The sequence below is a fragment of the Tenrec ecaudatus genome, chromosome 5 (genome assembly GCF_050624435.1).
Source record: "Tenrec ecaudatus isolate mTenEca1 chromosome 5, mTenEca1.hap1, whole genome shotgun sequence".
NCBI lineage: Eukaryota > Metazoa > Chordata > Mammalia > Afrosoricida > Tenrecidae > Tenrec > Tenrec ecaudatus.
In genome coordinates, this window is record NC_134534.1 from 158,510,305 (window position 1) to 158,538,140 (window position 27,836).

The 27,836-nt window shown below is 39.5% G+C and overlaps 1 protein-coding gene across 2 annotated transcripts in view; it reads right to left on the bottom strand.

Annotated features, from left to right (window-relative positions):
• The window catches only part of DYNC2I1 (dynein 2 intermediate chain 1), a 100,202-nt gene that overhangs the window by 19,427 nt on the left and 52,939 nt on the right, over window positions 1-27,836 (bottom strand). For both annotated transcript variants that reach the window (XM_075550161.1, XM_075550160.1), the window contains 9 exons: window positions 25,680-25,791; window positions 23,410-23,498; window positions 21,684-21,813; window positions 18,531-18,703; window positions 15,842-16,004; window positions 9,722-9,835; window positions 9,558-9,619; window positions 6,514-6,565; window positions 952-1,012 (listed from right to left, as the gene is read on the bottom strand). In XM_075550161.1, the coding sequence (XP_075406276.1) occupies window positions 952-1,012; window positions 6,514-6,565; window positions 9,558-9,619; window positions 9,722-9,835; window positions 15,842-16,004; window positions 18,531-18,703; window positions 21,684-21,813; window positions 23,410-23,498; window positions 25,680-25,791 (956 nt within the window). The remainder of the gene's footprint in view (window positions 1-951; window positions 1,013-6,513; window positions 6,566-9,557; window positions 9,620-9,721; window positions 9,836-15,841; window positions 16,005-18,530; window positions 18,704-21,683; window positions 21,814-23,409; window positions 23,499-25,679; window positions 25,792-27,836) is intronic.

The following is a 27,836-nucleotide window of genomic DNA, read 5'->3' on the forward strand; positions in this document are numbered from 1 at the left end:
CCCCCCAACTACCATGATCCGAATTCTACCTTGCAGGGCTGGATAGGACAGAGGCTGTACACTGGTGCATATGGGGGTTGGAGGTACAGGGAATCCAGGGTGGATGATACCTTCAGGACCAAGGGTGGGAGGGACGATGCTGGGAGAGTGGAGGGTGAGTGGGTTGGAAAGGGGGAACTGATTACAGGGATCCACATGTGACCTCTTCCCTGGGAGAGGGACAGCAGAGAAGGGGGGAGGGGAGACTCCGGATGGGGCAAGATATGACAAAACAATGATGTATAAATTACCAAGGGCATATGGGGGAGGGGGGAATGGGGAGGGAGGAGGGGAAAAAAAAAGAGGACCTGATGCAAGGGGCTTAGGTGGAGAGCAAATGCCTTGAGAATGATTGGGGCGGGGAATGTATGGATGTGCTTTATACAATTGATGTATGTATATGTATGGATTGTGGTAAGAGTTGTATGAGTCCCTAATAAAATGTAAAAGAAGAAAAAAAAATGGTTTTAAGTAAAATCTTGGGAAGTAAATTAATAAGGAATATGTAAGTGACACAAATGAATTAGTATATTTACTTTTGTCATAAGTTATATCCATAAAAGCAGAAATCTAAATTATTGAAAATGCTTTCACATCAGTTTCTTGTTCTTGAAAATTATCTAATTGAAATTCAACTTCCAGATTATACTAAAAATGCATAATAGTCCAAAAGTATCTGTATAAAATCAAACATTTTAATCAAGGAAACAAAGCTAGCTATACATTTGAATTTTATTATAATGACTCGACAATAAACTAACCAAATAGCAAAATTACAATGTGAGAAAATAGCTTCAATTACAAACTATTAATTCACACACAATTACCTAATGCTATTTCCTTCCTGTGAAAAGCTGATCTTAGTAAGATAAAGGGAACTGTTTCAGCATCCTCTCAATGGTATAGTCTTACCTGATATTCAACTGAATCACAGAGCTATGTACCAATTTTATCCTCCCACCAGGTATTAAACCTGAAAATAGACAGACCAAAAATAAAAGCACTTCCAAATACAATACTGCAAACAACATCTAATTACAGTTGCCTGGAATCATTTTTCATTGCTTTGGAAAATTTTCTGCTTTAGGAAATGACATTACAATATAAATCAAAACCAGTATTCCCTCTCTAATTGCTTGGCCTGGAGTTAAGAGTTGAGAATTAAGAATTTGTCATTCTTGGCCATATTGGATAAAAGATTAGTAGAATGAAAATGAATTCATAAAATAAAACGCTGAGGGAGGAACAGTAAACGTTTAACACATCTGAAGTCTTGAAACAGCAAATACTTTACTGCACATGCCAATGTACCGTCCCACAGAGGCGGAAACTCCCTATGGCAGGGTTTGTGTCTTTTCATCTTCGCTTCCCTTGGACCTGGGACCAGACCTTGTCCATTCAAGAAACACTTGAAAAATGAATGAGAGAAAACTGGTGGCTGATTAGTTTTTATGAGTGGTTCTCAAATGGGCTACTAATTTATGCAAGGCAGAGTTGGGAAACACTTTGTACTTTCCTATAGCTGTTTAATGTCCAACATTTTTTAGCAAAATTGGAATGTGCTCAGAATTTGCTATATGTCTGTGAATAAATGGAAGCTTTACATAGCAATACTGAACTATATAACACATACTATCTTATAATTTCTTTTTAAAATATTGCATAGATATGACAAAACATTTTTGTGCAACATATTTTTCATGCAAAACAATTGTGTTCCCCTGGCTGGATTATAGACTAATTTATAGAGACTGCTTTTTAATACCTTACTATCAACCATAATGGTGAAAAAAATAGAAGCCTACTCTATTGATGGTTTATATAAATATAAGAACCTTCTTGATCATTTTTACCACCATCACCCTTTTTTTGTTTCCCCCTTGGTTCCTTTCTAATCTTACAGGAGAATCTGGTAGGTTTGAAACGCTGGCCGTGTAGTTACAAGGCCATTCCATAAGCCACGATGCCACCAGCTCCTATTAGCTATACAGAGAGCAAACCATTCCTCCTCTTCATTTCAAGGAGCCAGAATATCCATGAACAACTGCTTCCTCTGCAATGAGACCAGAGAACTAGATGGTAGCCGGCTACTCTTACTCAACACTGTAATCAAAGATCGCTACAGAAGAATTCTGATTAAGAGAGGAAATGCAGAACAGAGGATACACTTCTCATAACATCCAAAATCCGGAAGCCCTGGACATTGGATGAGCTCCTGGAAAAAATTTAAGCTTTCAACTAAAGAGGCCATTTTAAATCTTAAGCCAAAGACCTGATCTTAAAAACCAAATAATAGTTTAGGTTAACTAATTAAGGTGTCCCCCTTAAGCATTGTGCTCTTTTAAGATCTCCCATAAAACTGACAACAGCAACTTGCGAGATTAGACAGGAACCTTGGCGAGTTCCTGTCTAGCAAAGGGGGTAAGTGTGATCCCATAGCAAGAAGAATATAAGCAACATCACTGAGCTAACTGCACATGAAGAACTTGAGTTGGCATATGGTTTTGCTGGATATAAGCTCAACAACAATTATTTTTAAAAGAGCAGGTCATTATCATTTTCACCTGATTTACTAGAATATTCCTGATGCAAACAAGTTGACGATGACAGAAAGTAAGTGGCTAAAAACCTACTGCCAATGCCTAATTTAAAACATGGGCTAGCCTAGACTACAGAATGTAATGGACCTAATTATTCCAAATTTCCAAGCACCTTTTTGGAATTGGATATCATATAACATGAGAACAAAAATAGCAAACTATGGGAGATTCACATATTTTTTGCTCTAAATATCTGTTCCCACATGACATCTGAGTACTCGATAGTACTTCATTATCATACAGTCTAGGAGGTTTGGTAGTGTAGTGGTTATGTGTTAGGCTGCTAACCACAAGGTCAGGGCTTTGAAATCACCAGCTGCTTGAGGGGAGAAAGATGAGGCTTTCTACTCCTATAAAGAGTTACACAAGGGCTCAAGTTGAAAGAAAAGGTTTTGCAAATGTTGATGGCAAAATATGTACAAGCATGCTTAAAACAATTGAATGATGGATTGTCATCAGATTTGTAAGAGCCCCCCAACCCAATAAAATGAATAATAAATAAATAATTTTAAAGAGAGTTACAGACTCAGAAATTCACAGGAGAAGTTCTGCCCTGTCTTTAGGGTTGCCTAGACTCAAAGGCAGTAAGTTTGAGGCACTAAGATTACATCCAATATAAGTAATCTTAAGAGAGTTGTATTTAGTTTTGCTGATATGCCCAGACATAAATCTAAAATCAAAAAGCACCAAAGCTGTCATTCATGAGTATTCAAGAATGTGGACATCTGAAGTATGAAGCTAAGTCAAATTATAATGCCAATAGGGTTCCAGTTCATACATGCACAGCTTTACTCCAAATAACACACGTTTCAAGCTTTTATCTGTGGTCATAGGATGGGTGTGGGTGGGCAAGTTCTCTCAATAATACACTTGTCTTAGTCTCCTTAAGGTGCCTTCGAAACAAAGGTCCAATCAAATCAACAGCTTCTGAGGCCATCAGTTCAATTCAGAACTGGGTCAGTTCAATTCTGCTCAGGTTGTTATCCAATGGGATAATCTTTTTATTATTATTAAACCTTTAGTGGGGGCACTTAACAGCTCTTATCACAATCCATACATTCATCCATTGTGTCAAGCACATTTGTATATCTATTGCCATCACTATTTTCAAAGCATTTCCTTTCCACTTGAGCCCTTGATATCAGCTCATTTCTTTCCATCCCTCCCCACCTCCCTCCTCTATGAACCCTTGATATTATAAATTATTATTTTCATATCTTACATCATCCGCTGTCTCCCTTCACCTACCCATTTGTTCGTCCCCACTTGAGGGGGTCATATGTCAATCCTTGTGATGGATTCTCCCTCCACCTTACCCTATCTTCCTGGTATCTCCACTCATACCATTGGTCCCTAAGGGGTTTATCTGTCCTGGATTCCCTGTGTTTCCAGCTCTTAACTGTACCAGTGTATATCCTCTGGTCTAGCCAGAGTTGTAGGGTAGAATTGAGGTCATGATAGCGGGGGGGGGGGGGCACGGGAAGAGGGGAGGAGCATTAAAGAACCAGAGGAAATTGTAGGTTTCATCGGTGCTATACTGTACCCAATGGGATAATCTTGATAGATTTTTCTTGAAAGGCACAGGATAATCACAGGTGCTTATTAGGAAGACGTTTTAAGAAAATTGGAAACTGTCCTGGTGAGGGGAATAAAGACCAGGAAAAGTTTGCTGAGAATTTTTTTTTCCAGCAGGAAAATACACCTGATCATTCTTCAAGGGTTGAAATGGCTTTCCTATGGTAATTTCATTAGGAAATTTACTCATCAATCCTACAACCCTATCTTGCCCCTTCAGACTTTTTGTTTCTAAAACTCAAACAACATTGAAAAGGAACACAATTTGAGTCCCTTGAAAATGCCTAAACTGACTTTTTGACATGGTATAATTCCAACAACACAGGATTCTTCAAGGAAGGGTTACAGAAATGAGAAGTCTATCTTTCAAAGTATATACCAACCTCTAACGCCAAGTTGATTCCAACTCATAGCAACTCTGTAATAGTTAAGGCTCTATATCTACTTGGCTGGGATGGAGTACTCAGTAGTGTGGCAGTTAAAACCCTATGATGTGTCCCAACAAAATATAATCAAGTCCATAATGGGATCATCTATAAGCAGTCAACTAGTTGTAAGATTAGGGTGGGATACAACATGGTTACTCAAGTCACACCCTGATGAAATCAATTAAAAGAAAGTTTCCTCAGGGGTATGGCCTGCTTCCAATATAAGTGGATACTGTGGGTAAGCTCACTTGCTTTTTATTGGACCTAGATTTTTCCTAGGACTCTATCAATCTCCAGTTCTTTACACTTGAGTCAATAGTTGTGCCTGCTGAGTGATTCAGAAGTGGCTAGACAGCTGAGCTGCTGGCCTTAAATTCATTTACTTCTACAGTCATAAGGCTGACCTGCTCACCTTGCCTCTGCAGTAACCAGTCATTTTCCCACCTGAAAAGCTAAGATTCGGGAGAAGCCTCCAATCTAACATCTGACCCGTGGACTTAGAACCTGCTCAGACTTGGACTTCCCCACTACTGTAACTATGTAGGTCATTTTATTGAAATAATTCTTAAATATATAAAAATATGTTTCACTGGTTTTGCTTCTCCAACAAACCTAACTTAAGATAGACCCTATAAAGGGCTTCTGAGGCTGTAAATCGTTACAGAAGCAAAAAAAAAAAAAAAGGCCTCATCTTTCTCCTATGGAGTAACTGGTAAGTCTGAACCACTGACCTAGCAGTTAGCGGCCAACACTCACCCCAAAGCACCACCAGAGATCCTTTCAGAAGTGGATTCCATCTGCTTAAAAGCTTTGCAAGCAGTCATCTAAGATGCTCCCCATTCGGGGCAGAGAAGAGTGAAGAAAATTAAAGACATGGAGAAAATTCAGAACAAAGGACTAATGGACTTCTCAAACCTCAGTCTCCACCACCCTAAGACCAGAAGAACTGGATGGTGCCCAGCTACCATTTCTGCCTGCTCTGAAAGGAATCAGAATAGGAGGACTTTGATAGAATGGAAGAAAAATGTGGAACAATACGCCAAATCATTAAAAAACAAAACAGGCTTACTGGTGTAATAGAGACTGGTGGAAACCCTGAGGCAATGGCCTCTTCAGCTCAGCAACTGAACTCAATTCTATGGCTCCATTTTCAGCCAAACAATAAACAGAGCTAAAAGGTAAACAATACCAGGGAGACAAGTACTCCTTAGAACAATCATCCACATGGTAAGCATAGGAAGAAAGTGGGAAGAGTGCTTTTATATTATAGGAACTGCAATCAATGTCATGAAACAAAATCTCTATGAAAGCTGAATGGAAAACCAATTTTCTCTGTGAATCTTCACTCAAACCAAAATAAAAAGTTGTATTTTTTCAGTCTGCAGACTTTGGTGGAGGATATATCAAGAAAAATAGCTTCGTATTTTGATATTTTAATAAGGATAATTATTATTTTATATTAATATTTTTCTGCTTACCCTCATATGTTGGAAAAGACATTAAAGTTGTAAACTTCCTTAACTTACAACTTAATACAATAAAATTGCGTAATTTGCAAACACTTATTAAATAAAAACATTAAACTTATTAGAACATCACTAGAATATCACTTAATCATTCTGAGAGGCCTTTTGATAATGTTATAAAATATACAACTTTAATGTGCTGTTTTTAGAATTGATGTATGGATTGTTATAAGAGCTGTAAGAGCCCCAATAAAATAAGCTTTTTTTTAAAGAAAGCTCTGTTTTAATTAAAATATTTAATTTATTTTACAAACAAATACTCCCAAACCAGTTACTGGTTTCTTTCATCTCTATTCATTTTAGAAAACATTAAGCACAATCAATTTCTTTAAACTTAATAATTACCTAAGTCACTTATAGAACCTGCAATGTCCACCTTTGGTAATTCAACAACCACCTAAAATCAAAATATCAGTAATGAGTATTAATATATTTTATAATTTTAAGCAATCTAAGCAAATCAGATCTCTAATTAAGATAATGTGCTATACTGCTATTACTTAGTTCTAAAAGTAGAATTGCTTCAGAAAAAAAACTGATTACCTGTTAGAATGGGAATAAAAAGAAAGCGGACCCAGAGTGTGGGTTTTAATTAACAGGTTTATTAGAGTTAAGGATCTGTGTTTAGAATGGAGGAGAGTAAAGGGGGCAGGACTAGGGGAGTTTGGAAGACAGAGTAGAGAGAAGAGCCGGAAGCCAAGAAAGGGAGAGGAGAAAGGAGAGTCAGAGTGACACAGGTGTGGCCACACGAGAAGGTAAAGAAAGTCAGAGCGAGTGTACGAACAAAAGAACCCCACATGAATACACTTTTGGGGCAGAAATCAATGATCATGTCTAAAAGGAGCCTGCGCTTCTCCCCGATTGGCTGTGGCACCGCACAAAGGTGGGGGGGGGAGGTTTCTGTGAGACTTCTAGAGAAGGTGAGGTGTCACCTTAAGCTACCTGTGTTACTGCTGGGCCCTTAAATAACTAACTTTAGCACGGACATTTCAATGTTATTAATTTTTATTAATAATATTTTCATCTCCCAGGGCGTGGTGCCCCAACAGACTGGACTGGAAAACGCTCCTAAGGGCCAGAAAACGATCCCTGAACTAACTACAAGCCTTTCTCTTGTGAACTGTTTTGTTCTGTTCTTTGTCAGTGGTTTGTTTTTGTTTTGTTGTCTGGTTGCATACTGTTGCTTTGTTTTCCTCTGTCTTGTTTTCGTGCATGTTAGTGACTCCACAGGTCTGTCTGAATAGGACAGGCTGGATGAACTATCTGGAGGAAAAACAACGGGACCGACAGTTCTGGGGGGACTTGGGGTGGGGGGGTAAGGAAGTGGTGTTAACAAACCCAGGGACAAGGGAAAAACATGGGACCCCAAATGGTAGAGAAGGGGGAGTGGCAGGCCTGGTGGGAAATGATCAAGGGTAAGGTTGCTTAGAGAAGAGGTATACTCTAGCCCAGGTGGCGATGAAGCATGGTAGTAGGGCAGGAGGAAGGTCAAGGGAGATGGAGGAAAGAGCTAGGAGTCAAAGGGCATTCATAGAGGTCTAGACAAAGACATGTACATGCAAATATATATAGGAGGATGGGGAAATAGATCTATGTGTCTATATTTATATGTCAAGTATTAAGGTGGCGGAAGGACCTTGGGCCTCTACTCAAACACTTCCTAAATGCATGAATACCTTTTTTTTTATTAAATTGGAACTCTATGATGCTCACTCTCCCGACACAACGGCTGGAGCCAAAGTGGGTGAACAAGTAAATGTGGTGAAGAAAGCTGATGGTTGCCCGGCTATCAAAAGAGATAGTGACTGGGGTCTTAAAGGCTTGAAGATAAACAAGCGGCCATCTAGCTCAGAAGCAACAAAGTCCACATGGAAGAACACACCAGCCTGTGTGATCGAGTGGTCCCAAAGGGATCAGTTACCAGGCATCAAAGAACAAAAAATCTTATCATTGACTGCATACCTCCATGATAGGATCGCTGAAGACAAATGGGTGCATAAGCAAATGTGGTGAAGAAAGCTGATGGTGCCCGGCTATCAAAAGAGATAGTGTCTGGGGTCTTAAAGGCTTGAAGGTGAACAAGCGGCCATCTAGCTCAGAAGCAAATAAGCCCACATGGAAGAAGCACACCGGCCAGTGCGATCACGAGGTGCCCAAGGGACCAGGTATAAGGCATCATGCAAAAAAGAAAAGATATAAGTGTGTGTATGTATGTGTATATATGTGTGTATGTATATATGTATGTGCATATATGTATATATATATCATATTAAATGAAGGGGGAAGTGCAGAGTGGAGACCCAAGGCCCAAGTGTCGGCCAATGGAGATCCCCTCATAGAGGGGTTTAGGAGAGGAGATGGGTTAATTAGGGTGTGAGGTAGTATCGATGAAGAACACAGCTTTCCCCCAGATCCTGGATGCTTCCTCCCCCCAACTACCATGATCCGAATTCTACCTTGCAGGGCTGGATAGGACAGAGGCTGTACACTGGTACATATGAGGGTTGGAGGTACAGAGAGTCCAGGGTGGATGATACCTTCAGGACCAAGGGTGTGAGGGACGATGCTGGGAGAGTGGAGAGTGAGTGGGTTGGAAAGGGGGAACTGATTACAAGGATCCTCATGTGACCTCTTCCCTGGGAGAGGGACAGCAGAGAAGGGGGGAAGGGAGACTCCGGATAAGGCAAGATATGACAAAATAACGATGTATAAATTACCAAGGGCATATGAGGGAGGGGGGAATGGGGAGGGAGGGGGGAAAAAAAGAGGACCTGATGCAAGGGGCTTAAGTGGAGAGCAAATGCCTTGAGAATGATTGGGGCAGGGAATGTATGGATGTGCTTTATACAATTGATGTATGTGTATGTATGGATTGTGGTAAGAGTTGTTTGAGTCCATAATAAAATGTAAAAGAAGAAAAGAGAAAAAAATGATTAGGGCAAAGACTGTACAGATGTGCTTTATACAATTGATGTATGTATATGTATGAACTGTGAAAAGAATTGTATGAGCCCCAATAAATTGTTAAAAAAAAAATAATATTTTCATCTCTTTTTTATCATCTTCTACTCAGTGACTTCATCAATAGCCAAAGGATTCCTTCCTTACAGTATTCTATAGCCCTGACATTATGTTCAAATTTAATTGAGCCCCCCAATCCACCAAGCATAAAATTTTGTATTCCCCCATTATGTGCACAAACTAGTAACTCCTGTGTTTGCTCTCACTTTATAATTGACCTGTTCTCTTCTTCTTGCAGCCTGCTCCCTCCAATTCAGCATTTATCATTGGCCCAAATTAGTCAAAATCTAACTGATGAAAAGAGTTCACGTATTTAATTCAGTGCTCCTCTTTCAGCTACAAATACTTTGAATCACATCTTTACTTACCCATACATTAAGAACTCCACTTTCATCCAACGAAGCAATGTGAAATGACAAACCTGATGTTTCTAATGTGAGTAGGGGGAAAAAATTGAAAAACATTTTTAAATACCACAAAATTCATAATGATTGATTGAAGTAGTTTTAAAGATGGTGACATATCTGATTACCTTCTTGAGTAGAAAAGGGAGAAAGCACAAAGTTCTGTTTCTTGCAGACAGCTGTTGAGACAGGTTCTATTGCTTGAAGAGGACTTTGGTGGTTTACTGATGTAAGGATACCATCTACAGTTTAAAAATACAACAACACCCACTTGAAAGTAATACGCCAATTGCGCCCAATCTGATCCCATCACACCGAGACAAAACACTAAGGGCGTGCAACAGAAAAGCAAGGGGAACAGAGAAACGAAGTCCCCAGGGAATACCAAAAATAGACTTTGGGGCCAGGGTTACCACCCCATCAGACTCCACTGGAAAACACTCCTAAAGACAAACAAACAGTCCTTGAACTAATTACAGGCCTTTGTTGTTGTTGTTTGTTTGTTTTTGTCATTGGCTTTTTGTTGTTGAATTGTGTTCTTTTGTTACTTTGTTTTGCTCTGTCTTGTTTTTGTGTATGTTATTATTACCAGATGTCTGTCTAAATGAGACAGGCTGGATGAACAATCTGGAGAAAAACCAATGGACCGACGGTTCTGGGGGGACATGGGAGAGCGGGAGGTGGAGGAAAAGGAAGTGATGTTAACAAACCCAGGGACAAGGGAACAAGTGATCCAAACTGGTGGTGAGGAGAGTGTAGGAGGCTTGGTAGGGAGTGACTAAGGGTAATGTAACCGAGAGGAATTACTGAAACCCAAATGAAGGCTGAGCATGATAGTGGAACAAGAGGAAAGTAAAAGGAAATAGAGAAAAGAGCTAGGAGGCAAACGGCATTTATAGAGGTCTAAATACAGGCATGTACATATGTAAATATATTTATACATGAGGATGGGGAAATAGATCCTGTGCATATATTTATAGGTTTAGCATTAAAGTAGCAGATGGACATTGGGCTCCACTCAAGTACTCCCTCAATGCAAGAATACTTTCTTATTTTAAACTGGCATTCCATGATGCTCACCTCCCAATACATTCACTGAAGACAAACGGGTGCATAATCAAATGTGGTGAAGAAAGCTGATGGTGCCCGGCTATCAAAAGATATAGTATCTGGGGTCTTAAAGGTTTGAAGATAAACAAGTGGCCATCTAGCTCAGAAGCAACAAAGCCCACATTGAAGAAGCACACCAGCCTGTGTGATCATAAGCTGTGAAAAGGATCAGGCATCATCAGAACAAAAAATCAAATCATTATAAATGATGAAGAGTGCAGACTGGAGACACAAGACCTATCTGTAGGCAACTGCATATCACTTTACAGAGGGGTCGCTAGGAGAAGATGAGCCAGTTAGGGTGCAGTGTAGCAACAATTAAACATAAAACTTTCCTCTAGTTCTTAAATAGTTCCTTCCCACCACTATCATGATCCCAATTCCACCTTACAAATCTGGTTATACCAGAGGATGTACACTGTTACAGATAGAAACTGGAAACACAGGGAATCCAGAACAGGTCATCCCTTCAGGGTCAGTGCCGAGAGTGGCGATACCCGGAAGGTGGAGGGAAGGTGGGGTAGAAAGGGGGAACCAATTACAAGGATCTACATGTGATCTCCTCTCTTGGGTACAGCCAACAGAAAAGTGAGTGAAGGGACATGTCAAACAGTGTAAAATATGACAAAATAATAATTTATAAATTATCAAGGGTTCATAAGGGTGGGAAGCAGGGAGAGAGGGGGGAAAAAGGAGGAGCTGATGCCAGGGGCTTGGGTGGAGAGTAAATGTTTAGAGAATGATGGGGGCAACGAATGTACAGATGTGCTTTACAAAATTGATGTATGTGTAGATTGTGATGAGTTGTATGAGGCCCCAATAAAATGATTTAAAAACCCAAACTTATTCACAAGAAAGAATAAAAAGAGGAAACCTAAAAAGAAAATAATAAATGCAGTACATTTAGTGCCTGGATGGGCAGACAGAAAGCTGTTGCTGGGTTTGAAGGACAACAGCAGCTGCCTGTCCCCCAATCTCTCCACATAACCTCCCCTAAACCCACCAGACAAATAAAGAGCATGAGTAACTGAAATGTGATGATCCCTTTCACCATTAGTAGGAAACAGAGGAGATCACAAACCTCAGGATGCTTGTAAGAAGATTGGAAAACGCCAGCGGGAACAAAGCTGCCATGATCGATCGCTGTTGTACGGAGGAGCAGGGAGGGAACACTTGGACTCTCCATGACTTAAGAACACTCAGACCAAACCATCCCCAGAGAGTTAAGTGCCACTGGCAATGAAAGACCACTGAACACAATCTGGGCTTGGTAGATCATTCATCCGCTATCAGGAAACCTACCCACTGTGATCAAAGCAATTCCAATTCATTGTAACCCTATATAGGGTTTCTCTAGCTCGACGTCTGTACAGAAGCAGACAATCTCATATTTCTCTTCTGGAGCAGTTGATGGATTTGAACCAACAGACTGGGGCTAAAATTACAGAGCTCATTTGACAGCACCACCAGAGAAGCACTGGAAAATGAAAGGGAAATGACAAACCTGATGTTTCTAATGTAAACAGGGGGCTTACAGAGAAGATGCTCAACAGTGGTTCTCAGCCTGTGGGTCATGACCCCTTTGGGGGTTGAATGACTTTCACAGGGGTCGCCTAAGACCATTGGAAAACACAAATTTCATAATATATAGTTACATATTGTTTTGAGATTAATCGCTATGCTTTAATTATGTTCAATTTGTAACAATGAAAATATATCCTGCATATCAGATATTTATATTACGATTCATAACAGTAGCAAAATTACAGTTATGAAGCAGCAATGAAAATAATTTTATGGTTGGGGGTCACCACAACATGAGGAACTGTATTAAAGGGTTGTGGCATTAGGAAGGTTGATAGCCACTGATGTACAGAGACGCAACTATTTTTTCAAAACCACGAATTGTTACAAATTATGGACTATAAAGATATCAATATAATCCAAGTCTGAAGAGAAGAGGTACCATTAGCTGCGATCTTGATTAGAAGAGGAAGAACTATGGATAAATATTTTTACTAGCTACCAGGAAGCAGGGAACCCTGGCAGCATAGTGGTTACACGTTGAGCTCCTAGCCATAGGTCAGCCTTTCAAAACCACCAGCCGGGAGGAAAGGTGAAGCTTCTTCCCCAGTAAAGAGTGACCGTCTCAGAACCCCCAGGGACAGCTCTACTCTATCCTATAGGGTAGCTGTGAGTCAGAATTGACTAGATGGCAATAAGTTTGGAGGTTGAACTAGAAAAGATAGCAGTAAGAGGAGTTATTGTAAGTGGGTAGTAGGGCATTCCCATCCAGGGCTATCAATAAGCCAAGCATGGGGAAGTAGCTCTCACTTTTCAACTTTGGTTCTCAGTTGGGAATGAGCTTGCCCTTCTGTAAACAGGGGATACTTGGCAATGCCTACAAATATTTTTGATGGTCACAATTCAGTGGAGGGTGCTACTGACACCGCACAACACATAGGACAGCCTGCATAACAAAGAATTATCTGGACCAAGATGTCAATCGCACCACTGTTGAAAACCCTGCTTTACAGAAATGTCCTCAGAGCAAAAGCACACACTTGTTTGCATCATATGCCTTCTCTCTCCGGCCCCTTTTACATAAGACTAGAAAATGTGAAGAAAACCAGATATAGGCATCTGGAATGTGGGGAAGGGAAGTGTGTGTCTGAAGGGGTAAGGCAGGACTAATGAGCAGGGGAAAAGTGCCAGAGAACAATGGAGATCAGGGGAAAGTCTGTCCAGTGGACTCCCTGGCCTGTGCCCATTCTGGTTGGCATGAGCACAGCTACATCAAAGAGAGGCCTGGCAGCACAGACCAGCAGGCTAGAGCAGGGTTACAAGTGTGGCTTTGGAGTCAGACAGACTCAATCTGAATGCAGTCTCTGTCAACAAGCAGCTGAGCTGACCTTGTGCAAATTCACCCTTCGGCAACCTCATATGAGAAAACTATTCACAGTAGTAAGTAGTATTGCAGTACTATGGAAGAAAGGCTGACCTGCTAACAATAAGGTCTGCACTCCCCATGAGAAAGATGAGGCTGTTTGCAGCTTGTACTGATAGTCTCAGAAGCCCTGAGTCAGAATGGACCTGATGGCAGTGGGCTTCCTAATAATAGTGGTGGTACACACAAAACCCTTATTATAAAAGGCTCTAGAACACAGGACATGCTTACTAAATAGTTGTTGCTATATCAAATAATTTATGACATAAACTATTCACCAGAAGTAAATTAAGGGCTAGGTAGTCTGGTCCATTTCACACCTGCAAGAGGTATCTAATGTATCTGCTGTTTCAAGTGCTAGGTGAGATAACTGTGCTAAAGTCAAACGCACACACTGCTACACCTTACTATGTAATGTAAAACTACACGCCCAGGAGGAAAGGCGATGGCAGACTAGGCAGATAGACTATCCGGACTCTCTACAACAAAGATTGAGAGAATGAATGGCACAGATGTGGATGGCAATCCTGGAACCCAGAAGTTTGAAGGAAGGATAAAGATCAAATACTGCAGAGAAGTAGGAGCCAATAAGGAGGCGTCAACTGAAACTCATTGCCATTGAGTTGATTCCAACTCACAGCAAACCTGTACAACAAAGCAGACCTGCCCCTGGAGGATTCCGAGGCAATAAACCTTTACAGGAATAGAAAGCCTCATCTTTCTCCTGTTGAGAAGGCTGGTGGTTTCAAACTATTGACTTTACGGTTAGTAGCCCGAAGGGTGGTCCACAGCCACCTACCAATAGGCCCATGTGACCACGTTGAATTATTACAAGCAGCATTCTGATTAGAGCAGGAGCCAGATAACTAACCAGCTGTCTTTGCCAACACCAGCGATGATCCCACAGTGGTGACCAGCAGTCAAAGAGGTGTAATTGCCCCCTAAGTTTGCACAATACCCTTCAATGACTGTGCTTGGGTGTTGTTGCTGTCTGTCTGTCTGTTTCCACCCCTCAAAGCCTGAGGCCCCTTCCTGGACTAGCAGCAGCATCGGCCCACAGGCCCTCCTGATTCTGGTAGCAACACACCAGGAGATCTCTAGGAGATCAAAATGATAAACCTGACTTAAACAGTTAAAACCTTGTCAGTTGAGCCTCGCCCAGCCCCACCCCCACTCCACCTCCCAATACATGTGCCTTATCTGGTTTTCAACATTTTCTGTGTTGTTTTCTTCATATTGGGGTTTAGTTCTGATGTGTTTTGTCATTGGGAGTAGCCCTCTTGAATATTTGTTATATGTTTTCTGTAGTAACCTGGCTTAAAATACAAACGTCATTTTCTTTTCAAACTGCCTTTAACCCCTGCTAGCAGTTAGCCCCCACCCCCACCGCATCTCCTCTTCCCCATCCCGGCTCTCCAGACAAGACCTTGATTCTTCAGAGGTGTCTCCAAACTCTGTCTGCCCAGTTAGCAAGAACTGTACAGGATCTTATGAAACCTCGAATTAGCACCTGCAGCTGTGCTACTCCCCCCAACCCCATTACCCTGCCAACTTGATGATGGTAACAGCTAGAATATCCCTCCCCTTGAGCCAGCCCCCTATTTTGGAACTATAAAGAGTTTGAGATTTCATTGTTCTGGATTGAGAGTTTTCCAGCTGTTTAATAAAGGCTTTAATTATTAATAGAGTGTTGTTGATATTGCCCAATTTAGAGACGAGTAGAATAAGGGTTCCTGGCGGGCACAACAGGGAAGGGTGGAAGCGGGGTAAAGGGGAGATAATATCAAGGACTTCAAGAGGAAAGAGAATGTTTTGAAACTTTGTGGTAGCAATTGGACAATACTGCTTGACGTGATTAAACTATGCAATGATATGCTATCTGTTATTAGCTCCCAAGAAAAAGATTTGAAGGAAAAAACGTTTTAAAAAGTAAAAATATCTCAAGATTTTTAAAATCTATAATAAATTTTAAAAATTAAAATTACTGTCACTGGATAAGCATTATCTGATGAAAGGATTTTTGTTCAGTTTTGTTTTATCAAATGACTCCTTTGGCACTAGACATAGGTCAGCTCTCCATTAGAATGCATACGCTGACTGGATAAAGACAAATCAAGGTTAGGCATTCCTAGAACCTGGCAGGACTTCTCTGGAGAATATGTAATAATATAATCAAAAGGTGAGCACTGACCGGTGGAAAATGTTGCTATCCGGAATGTCCAGAAACAATCGTCTAGCTTCACGTAATGATGAATCCTAGAGTCTTCTCTTAAATCCCACACAACTACAGAGCCATGTAGTGTTCCAGCAAACAGTAGAAATGCTGTGAAAGGGCTAAAGCAGCAACATGTGACCTACAAAAAAACCACACATACCAAGAAGTCAGACAGCGGGAAAACGCTAGAACTGTGTTCAGTGCTACATTTTACTGAGTTTAGTATTTGATCTTTTCCATTTGAACTTGTAGTCCTATTAAAGGAAGAAGCCCGGCAGTGCAATAGTTAAGCCCTCGGCTGCTTCAAACCCACCAAGCAGCTCTGTAAGAGAAAGCCTTGGCTATCAGTTCTCACACAGAGTAATACATATAGAGCGCCATCATATCTATAGCCATCTAATATGACCCTATAGGACAGAGCAGATCTGCCCCCATAGGACTCCCAAAGCAGTCATTATTTATGGACGCAGACTACCAAATTCTTTCTCCTGAGGAGTTTGAAACACTGACCTTTCAGTTAGCAGCAGACCACTTAGCCACGGTGCCACAAAAGCTCCGCATGAAGATTACAAGTCAGGAAACCCACTGATGCCATTCTTCTCCGTCATATGGAGTTACTATGAGTTATAAATAAATGACAGCACCTAACAGTAACATCAGCCCTTTAAACATTTCACCCTGGGAAGCTACATGACACAGTGACTTTATATCAAACGACTTTATATCAAATCCCAATTTAAAATCTTGGCTTTACCACTTACGAGGTATGGGAAGAGAGGAGAAGGGGGATAAGGGGTTCTTATCTGAGTGTCAATTTCCTCAAATGCAAAGTAGGGATAACAAACATACTTGCAGGATTGTTACAATCACGAAAATAACATGTAGCGCTCAGGAGGGACAGTGGATGACTCACTGGGCAGGAGCTGCTTTGCAGGAGAAAAATGAGGCTTACTGCTCTTAGAAAGTGGAGGGTCTCAGAAGCACACAGGGATGCTCAAGCTTGATAGGATGCCGATGAGTCAGAACTGACTCAAGAGCAGTGAGCTTGCAGGCTTTGGTTTTGGACAACACAGCATGGTACATAAAATGTGCTCAAGACATTTTTTAATTTATCTGAATTGGTGAAAGAGTGGTTTTATCCCTCTTCATTTTATTTATAGTACATAGTCGTGTGCCATCCAGTTGTATTGGACTCATTATGACTATACAGAACGGAGTTGAACTGCCCATGGGGTAGCTAGCTGTGATCTTTAAAGGAACACATTTCAAGTGACCACTTTCTTTTGAATCACCAATCTTTAGGTTAGCAGTAGAGTTCTTCACCATTGCATTGAGGTCTCATTTATATTACAGTATTCTGAATTGCAAAACAGAGTTGTTATTTGTCTAGCCATACAAAACTAACAACTGCAAAATTTAATATTCTCCGCAGCTTTAGTGAAAATGAAGTTTTTACGGATCAAGAGCATATTAGTAGGAGAATATAAAGACCTATCTTCCCAATTGATAAGGAAAGAGGAGTCCTCCTGGTATCTCTGTATCAATCCAATCATACCACCATTAATCTGGGAGCATGTGGAGCCTTGGTGGCATAATGGGTTGTCATGCTCTGGACTGCTACCTTAAAGTTAGAAAGCTGAGAGTTCCTACTCTCGTGAAGACGGGCAGTCTTGGCAACCCACAGGGGCTGCTCTGTTCTGTTCTAAAAGGACATTGGAAACAACTCTGTCAGTAAGTTTGATTTTTTTTCTGAGAGAGAGATACTGAATAAGCAACAACAACAACCAAAAAATCCCTGATTATATAAAACTATTTTTTTTAAGTTCAGGCATATATTTTCTTAAATCACTAAAATATTTAAGACCCAAACTGGGCACAATAAATAATATACATCTAGAATCCCTGAATTTTGAAAAACAATTTTATTAAACCTAACTAAATTCATTAAACCTGCTGCCATTGAGTCAATTCCTAATCAAAGGGACCCTAGGACAAGTTAGAACTAACCTTTGGGGTTTCCACGGCTATCTGTACTGCAGCAGAAAGCCTCCTCTTTCTCCCAAAGAGCAGCTGGTGGAGTCAAACTGCTGACCTTGTGGTTAGAAGCTCAAGGCATCACCCACTACACCTCCAGGACTCCACAGCTACATTCATTAACCAATTCTAAATTGACCTACGAATCTGCTCTATGATAATCGTGGTTTCCTCAATCAGGAACTAGGTAAGTTTATCTGAGTTGGTCTTCTGAACCAATACCTTCTAGAGCAGCGGTTCTCAACCTGTGGGTCTCGACCCCTTTGGGGGGGTCGAACGACCCTTTCACAGGGTCGCCTGATTCATAACAGTAGCAAAATTACAGTTATGAAGTAGCAACAAAAATAATTTTATGGTTGGGGGGGTGTCACCACAACATAAAGAACCATATTAAAGGGTTGCGGCATTAGGAAGGTTGAGAACCATTGTTCTAGAGGCAAAAGAAATGATACTGTGCATTGTCACAAATGTAGCATTATCTAGTTAAAAAGAACTTTTTTGAAGTCCTAAGACTCTTCATCTGTGCCTATTCCCTTTCTCTCCTCTCTGTTCTTTGCACTTGTAAGTAGATCCCTGACACCCCAGATTCCCATCTTTCCACTAAATATATGATTCTACTTCTGAATTATACCTTTGAGTCACATATTAAAACCTTCTGTGGACTTGAAGGTTGCCAAATATCCCAGATACACAAGATATATCTCTGGTCCAGTTGATCGGAGAATGTCTTTTCAGGTAAATCATGAACAGAAACCATAGTTTGCCTCTGAACTTGCGAGGCATGTAAACAGGATACTTTTCGATCTACAGAAAAAGTAAAAACATTTTTTTCAGGGTCTGTGTTAAATTAATATTCCTAAGAACATTCAGATGCATTTCCCTTGGTGAAAGAATAGACTGTGATGCTTTCAAAATTATGAATCTATGAAGTATGGTTTTGATAAATGGCCAGTATGTATTTGAAAAAAAACATCAAAAAAATTAAGAAAAAAAAAGAAAACAGAGTTGCCCTTATGGCTTTGCTAAAAAGACATATCCTTCAATTTGGGTAGCAATGCCACCCAAGAAAATAATGCTTTCCTTTCTGTCTCCTCGCTATTCACACAAAGACTAAATTTCCTGCACATGTGTTTTGGAGTCAAAATTTTAGAGCTAGACACACACTGGAAATAATTGGATTCGATCCCTTTGCTTTCATATATTGTTAGGACACTAGTTTGAGGAAATTCAATTTCCTTTAAAATGGTCTTCAGAGTATCAAGGTACATGCATCATTTAAATATTAGAGACGGCTGAATTCAGTTACAAAGCTGTTATTCAATTATAGTGAAGGGACTAAATCCCACAAATATTGCTGGCAAAATTTGCTTTGCCCAACAATTCCTACAGCTGATTAAACTGGTAAAGTAGAACTTAGAATCATGGCTGTTTTGTGTTTTTTCGTCCAAAAACAGTTCTGAGAGTACTGCTAATTCAAAGACTTCCAGCTGCAAATGTCGGCAAGTTAGAAACAAAAAACAAATGTGTCCTGAAAGGTATAGACTTCCTGAGTGAGCGATCTGTAAATTCAAGGAGTCTAAAAGACCACACAAAGTAAGTTCCCTCTGAAACATTTTTGGCTTGGTCAGACTTGGCTTTGCTTCATTATTCATCAAGGAAGTACAAATTAAAATCACAACAAGACAGTATTACATCCTGTTACAATGGTTAAACATTTCTAACTTGACCCATTGAGCATTGGTGAAGACATGGAGCAGCTAAAATCTCCTACACTGCAGATAAAAAATATATAATGGTGCAGTTTCTCAAAAGTTATATAACACAAACCACATTATTTTATTTATGCATTTGACTCCTAGGTATCTAGGCAAAAGGAAGCATATGTCCATAAAAAGACATAGATGTGAATGTGCATAGCAGCTTCTTCCTATTAGTCCAAACATATGTAAAAATATTATTTTTAATTATGATATACCTATGCAAAGTGTAAGCTAGTAATATATGCAACAACATGGAACAATGTAATAATCATTATGCTAAATGAGAAAAAGTCATATACAAAAGATCACTTATGAGCAGGCTTTAAAAAACTTGTGGAAAAAGATCCAGTTATGTAAAATTTTACAAAGTGCAAACTAATATGTAGCAACAAAAACAGACCCAGGGCTTCCTGGGCCTTGGGAGCAAAGGACCAGCAAGAATCCTGACTTATGCATCTTGACTGATTGTGTTCACATAGGTCCAAATTAATCACATTGTATAGTTTAAATGTTTGAAGTTTATGGTACATTAATGAAACTTCAGCAAAGTTTCAATGTGTGCAGAAAACGGTGTTTCACTGAGAACAAACATTATTTCCCACACACTAAATTTAATAGATAACTTCTTCTCTTGCCAATTTCTTCACTCATCTGCAAAACAACAGGCTTAAAGTGGCAACTTCTACCTGTTACTGATGAAAATGTGGGGCTGTACATGTAACTTTTTCTGATCAACGGTAAAACTTTAGTTGGGTAAATCCCAGCCTTGGCTTCAAGCTTATTGTGAGTATCAAAGTTCATAATGCAATGCCATTCTGCCAGCAGTCCAAATCTTTGAATGGTTTCCCAATTCAGAGTAAAACCAAACATAGTTCTTCTAAAATTTGGAAATACAGCTTCCACTCCTAGAAACAATCTCAATTAAAAGGCTATTTTTACACACATTTAAAAAATCATTTTATTAGGGGCTCATACAACTCTTATCACAATCCATACATACATCAATTGTGTCCAGCACTTTCGTACATATGTTGCCATCATAATTCTCAAAACACTTGCTTTCTACTTGAGCCCTTGGCATCAGCTCCTCATTTCCCCCTGCCTCCCGGTCCCCCCTCCCCCTGAAACATTGATCATTCATAAATTATTATTTTGTCATATCTCACTCCATCCAACGTCTCCCTCACCCACTTCTCCGCTGACTGTTCTCCGGGGAGGTTATATGTAGACCTTGTAATCTGTTCCCCCTTTCTCCCTCAGCTTCCCTCCACTCTCCCGATATCTCCCCTCTCTCCACTGGTCCTGAGGGGTTCATCTGTCCTGAATTCCCTGTATTTCCAGTTCCTATCTGTGCCAGTGAATATCCTCCAATCCAGCCGGATATGTAAGGTAGAACTGGGATCATGATGGGGGAGTGGGGGTGGTAGAGGAAGCATTCAAGAACTAGAGGGAAATTGCATATTTCATCATTGCTACACTGCACTCTGAGTAGCTCATCGCCTTCCCGCAGCCCTTCTGCAAGGGGATGTCCAATTTCCCACAGACGGGCCCTGGGTCCCCACTCCACACTTTCCCTCATTCACAATGCTATGATTTTTTTTGGTCTTTGATGCCTGATACCTGATCCCTTTGACACTTGTGATCTCACAGGCTGGTGTGCTTCTTCCATGTGGGCTTTGAAGTTTCTCAGTTAGATGGCCCCTTGTTTATCATCTTCCAGGCTATAGGACCCCAGATTCTATATATTTTGACAGCCAGGCACCGTCAGCTTTCTTCATCACATTTGTCCATGCACCTGTTTTGTCTTCAGTGTTTGTGTCAGGGTAGGCTGGTGTTTTGCACACATTTTAAGGAAAAAACTAACCATTTAATCATTCACTTTTAGGTTCTGAAGCAACCAAGTCTCTCCTCTGTTTTATAGGTAATAAGCTTACCAAATTAACACAAGGTAATGTTAAAGATTATTTCTGCAACATAACAGTTTAGTAGATAGGGTAGACACACATTCAAGGAAGGTTTCTTACTTTGAAGGAATGGCAGGCTAGTGTTCAACTGAGAGGAACTGTCACTAAAAAGAAGGGTGTTTTCTTGAGCCTTGATGTTCCAACCAGGTGCTGCTGTCACACGATCCTCTTCAAGCAAAACAGCAATCACCTTTTAAATATAAGTGATGATTCTTTAATCAAACATTCCAAAATCTATCATCTTTTCAAAAATATGATCCTTTTGTCCATTTCTCCATGTAACTGCATAACTATATAAGGAAGTATCTTGGGAACGGAAAATTCACTTGCTTTGTAAACTTCCCCAATACAGTAATATGAAAATAAGAGATCATAGTTTTCCTTCTGCATAACAGTAACGATCGATAAAGTTCTAAGAAACAAAGAATCCACAGGAGAGCCATGATTGAGTGCCAGACATCAATTTTTAGATAAATGTTGTTACAAAATCAGAGGAAAAGAGGGTTAAGCACCGTCTTTAATTAAATAAAGGAAGTGTAAAGAAGCATCAAGTACATCCCATCTCTGTTGTTCTCACTGAGCAAAAATCAAAAGTACACTGAAAATCACTATCTATGAGCTAGCACATTAATTTTTAGAATGGTAGCATTGGTAATGGAAATACACACATCTAGAAGAAATCCTTAATGAAAAGTCAACAAGAGTCGGTGTAAGAATGACTGCAGAGGGAAGTGGAGCTTGTTACATGGAGTATCCTAGCTTCACCCTGACCTTGGGTCTATTCTCACTTCATGTCCTGTCTCTCTGCCTCCTGTCACAACCCACCTTTCCCAGACTTTTCAGCCTGGAGCCAGGGCTCTCTCTTCTTAGTGCCTCATTCACTTACACTAAAGCGGAAGCTGAGAAAACATTTTTTCAATGTTATAGCGAGTGATTATCCTCTTGTCATAAACCACATCATTCCTGTAGAATAACAGCACTGAGAAAGAATTTATCTGCGCTAATAACCAATACAAATAGAAGTCAGAATGTTTGAGAAACTGGCTTTTCCCAAGTTCATACACCATGGTTTAACTGTGTTCTACATTTATTGACACTTTAAATTCTTGGTTTCTGTTAAAAAATAATTAACAATTGACAAATTTAAACACTAACATTATAGTTGATGACATTAAAAAGCTATTACAAACATTGAGTCCTTTTCTTTCAAAGATCATGCTGAAACAGTACAGAGGAAATAACAGGATGGTTGGGATTTGTGTCAAACTGAAGGGATGGTAGGGTGAGGGAGAGGGTGTGTCTGTAAGGATGGGGCAACGATGAAACAAAACTGGTCCTCAGTTGACAGTTATTGAAGCTGACGCTGTGCACTGAGTACACAGGAATCCATCATTCCACTGCCGCCATATGTTTAGAAAAGTGCCATGACCAGTTTTGGCAATCCTGAATTCCTTTGTTTCTCAGACTCTAGATGCATGCTTGCTTTGCCAATTTAACATGCTGTTTGTTTTAGCCTATATTTATTTTTAAACATAGCAATCAATAGCACAACGCATAAAATTCAATGATGTTACTATCTTTGATGTGCATTTGTGTGGTGTCATTTTGCACACAGAGGCTTAATGAATGTGCTAGTGATAGTTTATTAAAAACAATAATATTTCAAATGAAAAACAGATTTTGTTTATCCAAGAAAACAAAAGTTATATTTCAGTAGCTCCTGTATTTCGATGTATAACACTTTAGGCACTTACCCGTAAAATACAACATAGAACATAGATTATACCTGACAAGCGGCTCGGAGAAAGTTAGATAATCTGGGTGTATCAATCTTTGGTATAATAGTAGCATCAGAAATCTCTTTATTTTCACTACCTTGAAAGAAAAGAAATAAAATTAACAATATGAACTCTATAAAACCATATGTAATAGATGCACCTTAGAGCTCAAAGAGGTGTGATAAATAAATGTTAAGAACTAAAGAAAAATGTCAGAAAATTTTACATTTCACTCTCCAGGTCCACTAGTGATATTTTCCTAGTTTATTAAAACAATGCTATCTTCTGGTTTTGTACTGTCATAAACTGAATATATGAGAGAATGTAGTTAGAGGGATCATGATTAGCCACATATGTCAAACTTAAATATAAGTCTATTACTTCCTTACAGTAAGGCCTCCCTGAGCACAGGGAGCAGCATCCCTGCCTTAGCGGCTCAGTCCTCATATGAAAGATTACTAGAAAAAAGAGCATTTCAGAGCTACATAAAAGTAGAGTACTTGATAGAGTACTCTTCATTCTGAGAACCTTCCATCTATACTGATAAAACAAACTTTGAAACTGTACTTAAAATATGAATATTCTATACTTAATGAGAACAGACTGTCCCCAAGTTAAGAACAGAGTATGTTCCAAAATTCCATTTGTAAAATGGTTGCTTGACAGGAAGAATCTTTTTATGATTACAAATAAAAATTTTACAAACAACCAAAAACATTACAAATCTTAGTCACAGGCCCAGGTCACACCTCAAATACTGATCTAACGCCTTCTGTATTTCAACAGTTTAATATGAAGCCTGCTCACTGGGCCCGCCAATCAGGGATCACTGTGAAAGCCCCATGAAGATACATCAAGATGACTCCAGAGAAGGCTGGGGAGGCCAGGGGCAGGAAGGCTCTAGTGGCAGGGGCACGGGCTGCCAGGCTCTGTGTACATCCAGCCTGCTGACAACTAGAGTGCCTACTTCATTTTAAATGTTAATTAAGTTGATCTTAACTCTACACCTAAATGTTGGCTATTTTATGGCAATCACTTAATCAGTATGCCGGCACAGAGTTATAGGGTTAAGTCATACATTAAAATAATATACTCTGGGCATATTTTTCAATGGAATATTCTGACATAGCCAAGTGCATGAATACGCCCTTAAGAATCAACCTAAAATTTTGATGCCTGTAGTTATAAGTTAAAAATGGAATTTTATTATTTATGAAAGATATAGAGGAAAATAAAGACGAGGGAAAGTAACAAATAATTGGTGTATCTGGCTGTGGCTTGTAAAATTTAAAAAAGGAAAATGCTTGTGGGTATATGCACACATACAGAGTAAGTAAAAAAGTATTGCAACAAAATTATAGAAACATTAAACAAAAATATCAAAATGTGAAGCTATCATTTCCCCATATAAATTCCACATCATTTATACACTTCTGAAGGCAATGTTTCCTTCTCTCTAATCCTTTCTCCACAAAGAATTCTGTACTCTGTGATTTAGACTACACTCAAATGGTAGTTTGGGATCCTCGAGGGATTCAAATCGTGTTTCTTTTAAATGTTCTCTAAGTTTGGGGAACCAAAAAAGGAAGAAGAAGAAAGTCTCAAGGGGCAAAATAAGTGCTGTAGGGCAAGTGGAGTAAGTTTTCCCAAATAAATTAGCATAGGACAGCCCTTGCTATCCTCAAGCAATGAGCCAGTACCACTGTCATGATGGGGAAAACAATTCCTGACAGCAGTTTTTGGCTTTTATGAAACTTCTTCCCAATAAGCCCCCATGATTGGCCTATGTCCTTCAAGAAAATCTATCAAGATGACCCCTTGGCAATCCAAAAAAAAAAAAAATAGTTTCTATCCCCTTCTGCACTGCTCACGGTGCCTTGAAGGGAACTGGCCCTACATCCCTTTCAATTCGACCTTTTCTACGGGTGCCCTAACGAGGCGAGGACAAACGTATCACAAAGAGAACTTGTTTTCAGCCATCCACTAATCACAGACATGTTTACCCATGTTGTGAATGTATGAACTAGAACTCCAGTAAAAATACTTCACTTACCCCTTGTCTTCATACATACCTCGAACTTTGTTTCTAATTCACCATAGTCGTGAAGTTCAACAAAATTAAAATCCTTCTAATTATGTAAAATTATCCTCGAAAAGAATATTGGGTATTCTCCCTCTCATAGACTAGTAACCATATCAAAAAAGATGTAATGAAAAAGAACAGAAAAATATAATAAAGGGAGGGGAAAACAAAGACCAAGAGCAAAGAAATGTTTACCTCCAGATACAATAGCACTTTCTCCTGGATGCTGGGTCCACACTTCCCTAGTCTCTATTTCTTCTGTCTGAATGTCCCTTTCAACATTATCTTCATTGTATTGAACATATGCCTTTAAAAAAAAATAAAGGCATGTTGCTCACCAATGGACTTTTATCAGCAAAGGGAAAAGACAACCCCCAAATCTGGAGATAATTTGGGGGAATGAATTATATAACTGATATTCAGAAGACATAAAGAAATCCTACAACTTAACAACCAAAGACAAAAATAATGGACAAAAGACTTGAACAGACATTTCATTACAGAGGCGAACAAGCACATGAAGAGTGCTCAGTGTTACCAGCCAATGTGCTGTTGCTCAGGGTCAAGTTGGTTCTGACTCATAATGACTGATGTGATGGGACAAAAGTGCCCAGGAGGATTTAACTGGCTAGAATCCTTTGGAAACAGATTATTAGGCCATTCTCCTGTGGAGCTGAAAATGGATGGGCTCACACCATTGACATTTTGGTTAGCTGCTGAGTTTAATCATTCCATCACAATGGCTCCTTCATTGGCCATTACAAACCCTACTTATTGTCGCTAAATGGATTCCAACTCAAAGGAACCCCCAAAAGTCAGAAGAGAATTGTCCTAGATAGTTTTCCAGGCTGTAAACTTTGCAGGAGTAAAGCCTCATCTTTTTCCCTTGGAGAAGCTTGAGGTTTTGAACTGCTAACCCGGTAGTTAGTAGCTCAACCCATAACGCACTATGCCACCAAAGCGCCTTTGTTGTTGTTAGGTGCCATCAAGTTGGCTCTGACTGTGAGAGACCCTATGTCCTTTAAGGAGATACAACTCAAACCCACAGTAAGATAGTGTCCCCATCCCCACTAGAATAGCTATGATTTATTAGTGTTATCATTTTAGTAAAATAAAAGTTGTTAGCGAGATGTAGAAAAGTCAAAACCACATCCGTTGCTGGTGGAAATGCAAATTAGTTCAACCAATCTGGAAGACAAGCTGACAGCTCCTCACAGAGCTGAACACAGAACTACTGTGGGATCCAGTAATCCCAATCCTGAGTACTTGCCCAGAAGAGCTGCAATCAGAAAGGCACACAGAAATCTGCACAGGAACTTCACTGAAACACTGTTCACAATAGTTCAAAATGGCAAACAACTAAAACAACTAGATATACAAAAAACTAAAAGGATTAGATATACAAAAGATGGCATATACACACAAGGGAATAGTATTCAGCCACAGGAGATATAAACATGCCACAACATGAATAAACCTTAAAAACATTAAAAAAAAAACCAACCCTGCTGCCATGAAGTCAGTGCTGGTTCATAGCAAATTCGTGTGGGTTTCAGAGACTGTAACTATTTACAGGAGTAGAAAGCCCAGTCTTTCTCCCAAAGTGCTGTTGGTGGATTCTAACTGCTGACCATTTAGATGGCAGCCCAATGAATAACCACTACACCACCAGGGCTCCTTTTTAATAACAGTAAGCTGGGTGAAATAAGTCAGGCAGAAAAGGGCAAATACTATATGATCTCACTGATATGAAATAGGCAAACACACAGAAAATAAAAGTGTTTACCAGGGCTTGGAGAAGAGCAGAAAGGGATTTTACTGCTTAGCAGTGCTGAGTTTCTGCTAACAGTAGTGGAATAATTTAGAAAATAATGGTAATGGCTAAATAAAATTAAGAATGTAATAATTGTCATTGAATTATACATGCAAAAAGTATTGAATTGACAAATGTTTTCTTATATTTTACCTCACTTTCTAGAAGTATAAATGTAAATGGTTATTAATGTTTGGTAATAAATTCAGAACAATTTTTCTTTATTGAAATAATAACAAAAAAGTAAAGCTAATAGTGATAATCTTGGTGGCAATAAAAATAAGTATTATGACATAAATAACAATTACACAAGGACTTTCAGTATCTGAAGTATTAGATAGATAAGGTATCTGATTTCCAAAAGTGTTTTCAAAGTATTATCAAACAATCTCTGCTCACACCCTAGCCTCTTAGAGCACACTGATTTAGTAAAAATCAAACCACAATTGTTTTTCTTTTCAAAAGGATATATTCCTTTTTATTCCAATAAAAAATTTCTAATGTAATATGATACAAATGAGCAGTATTTTTAATATGGA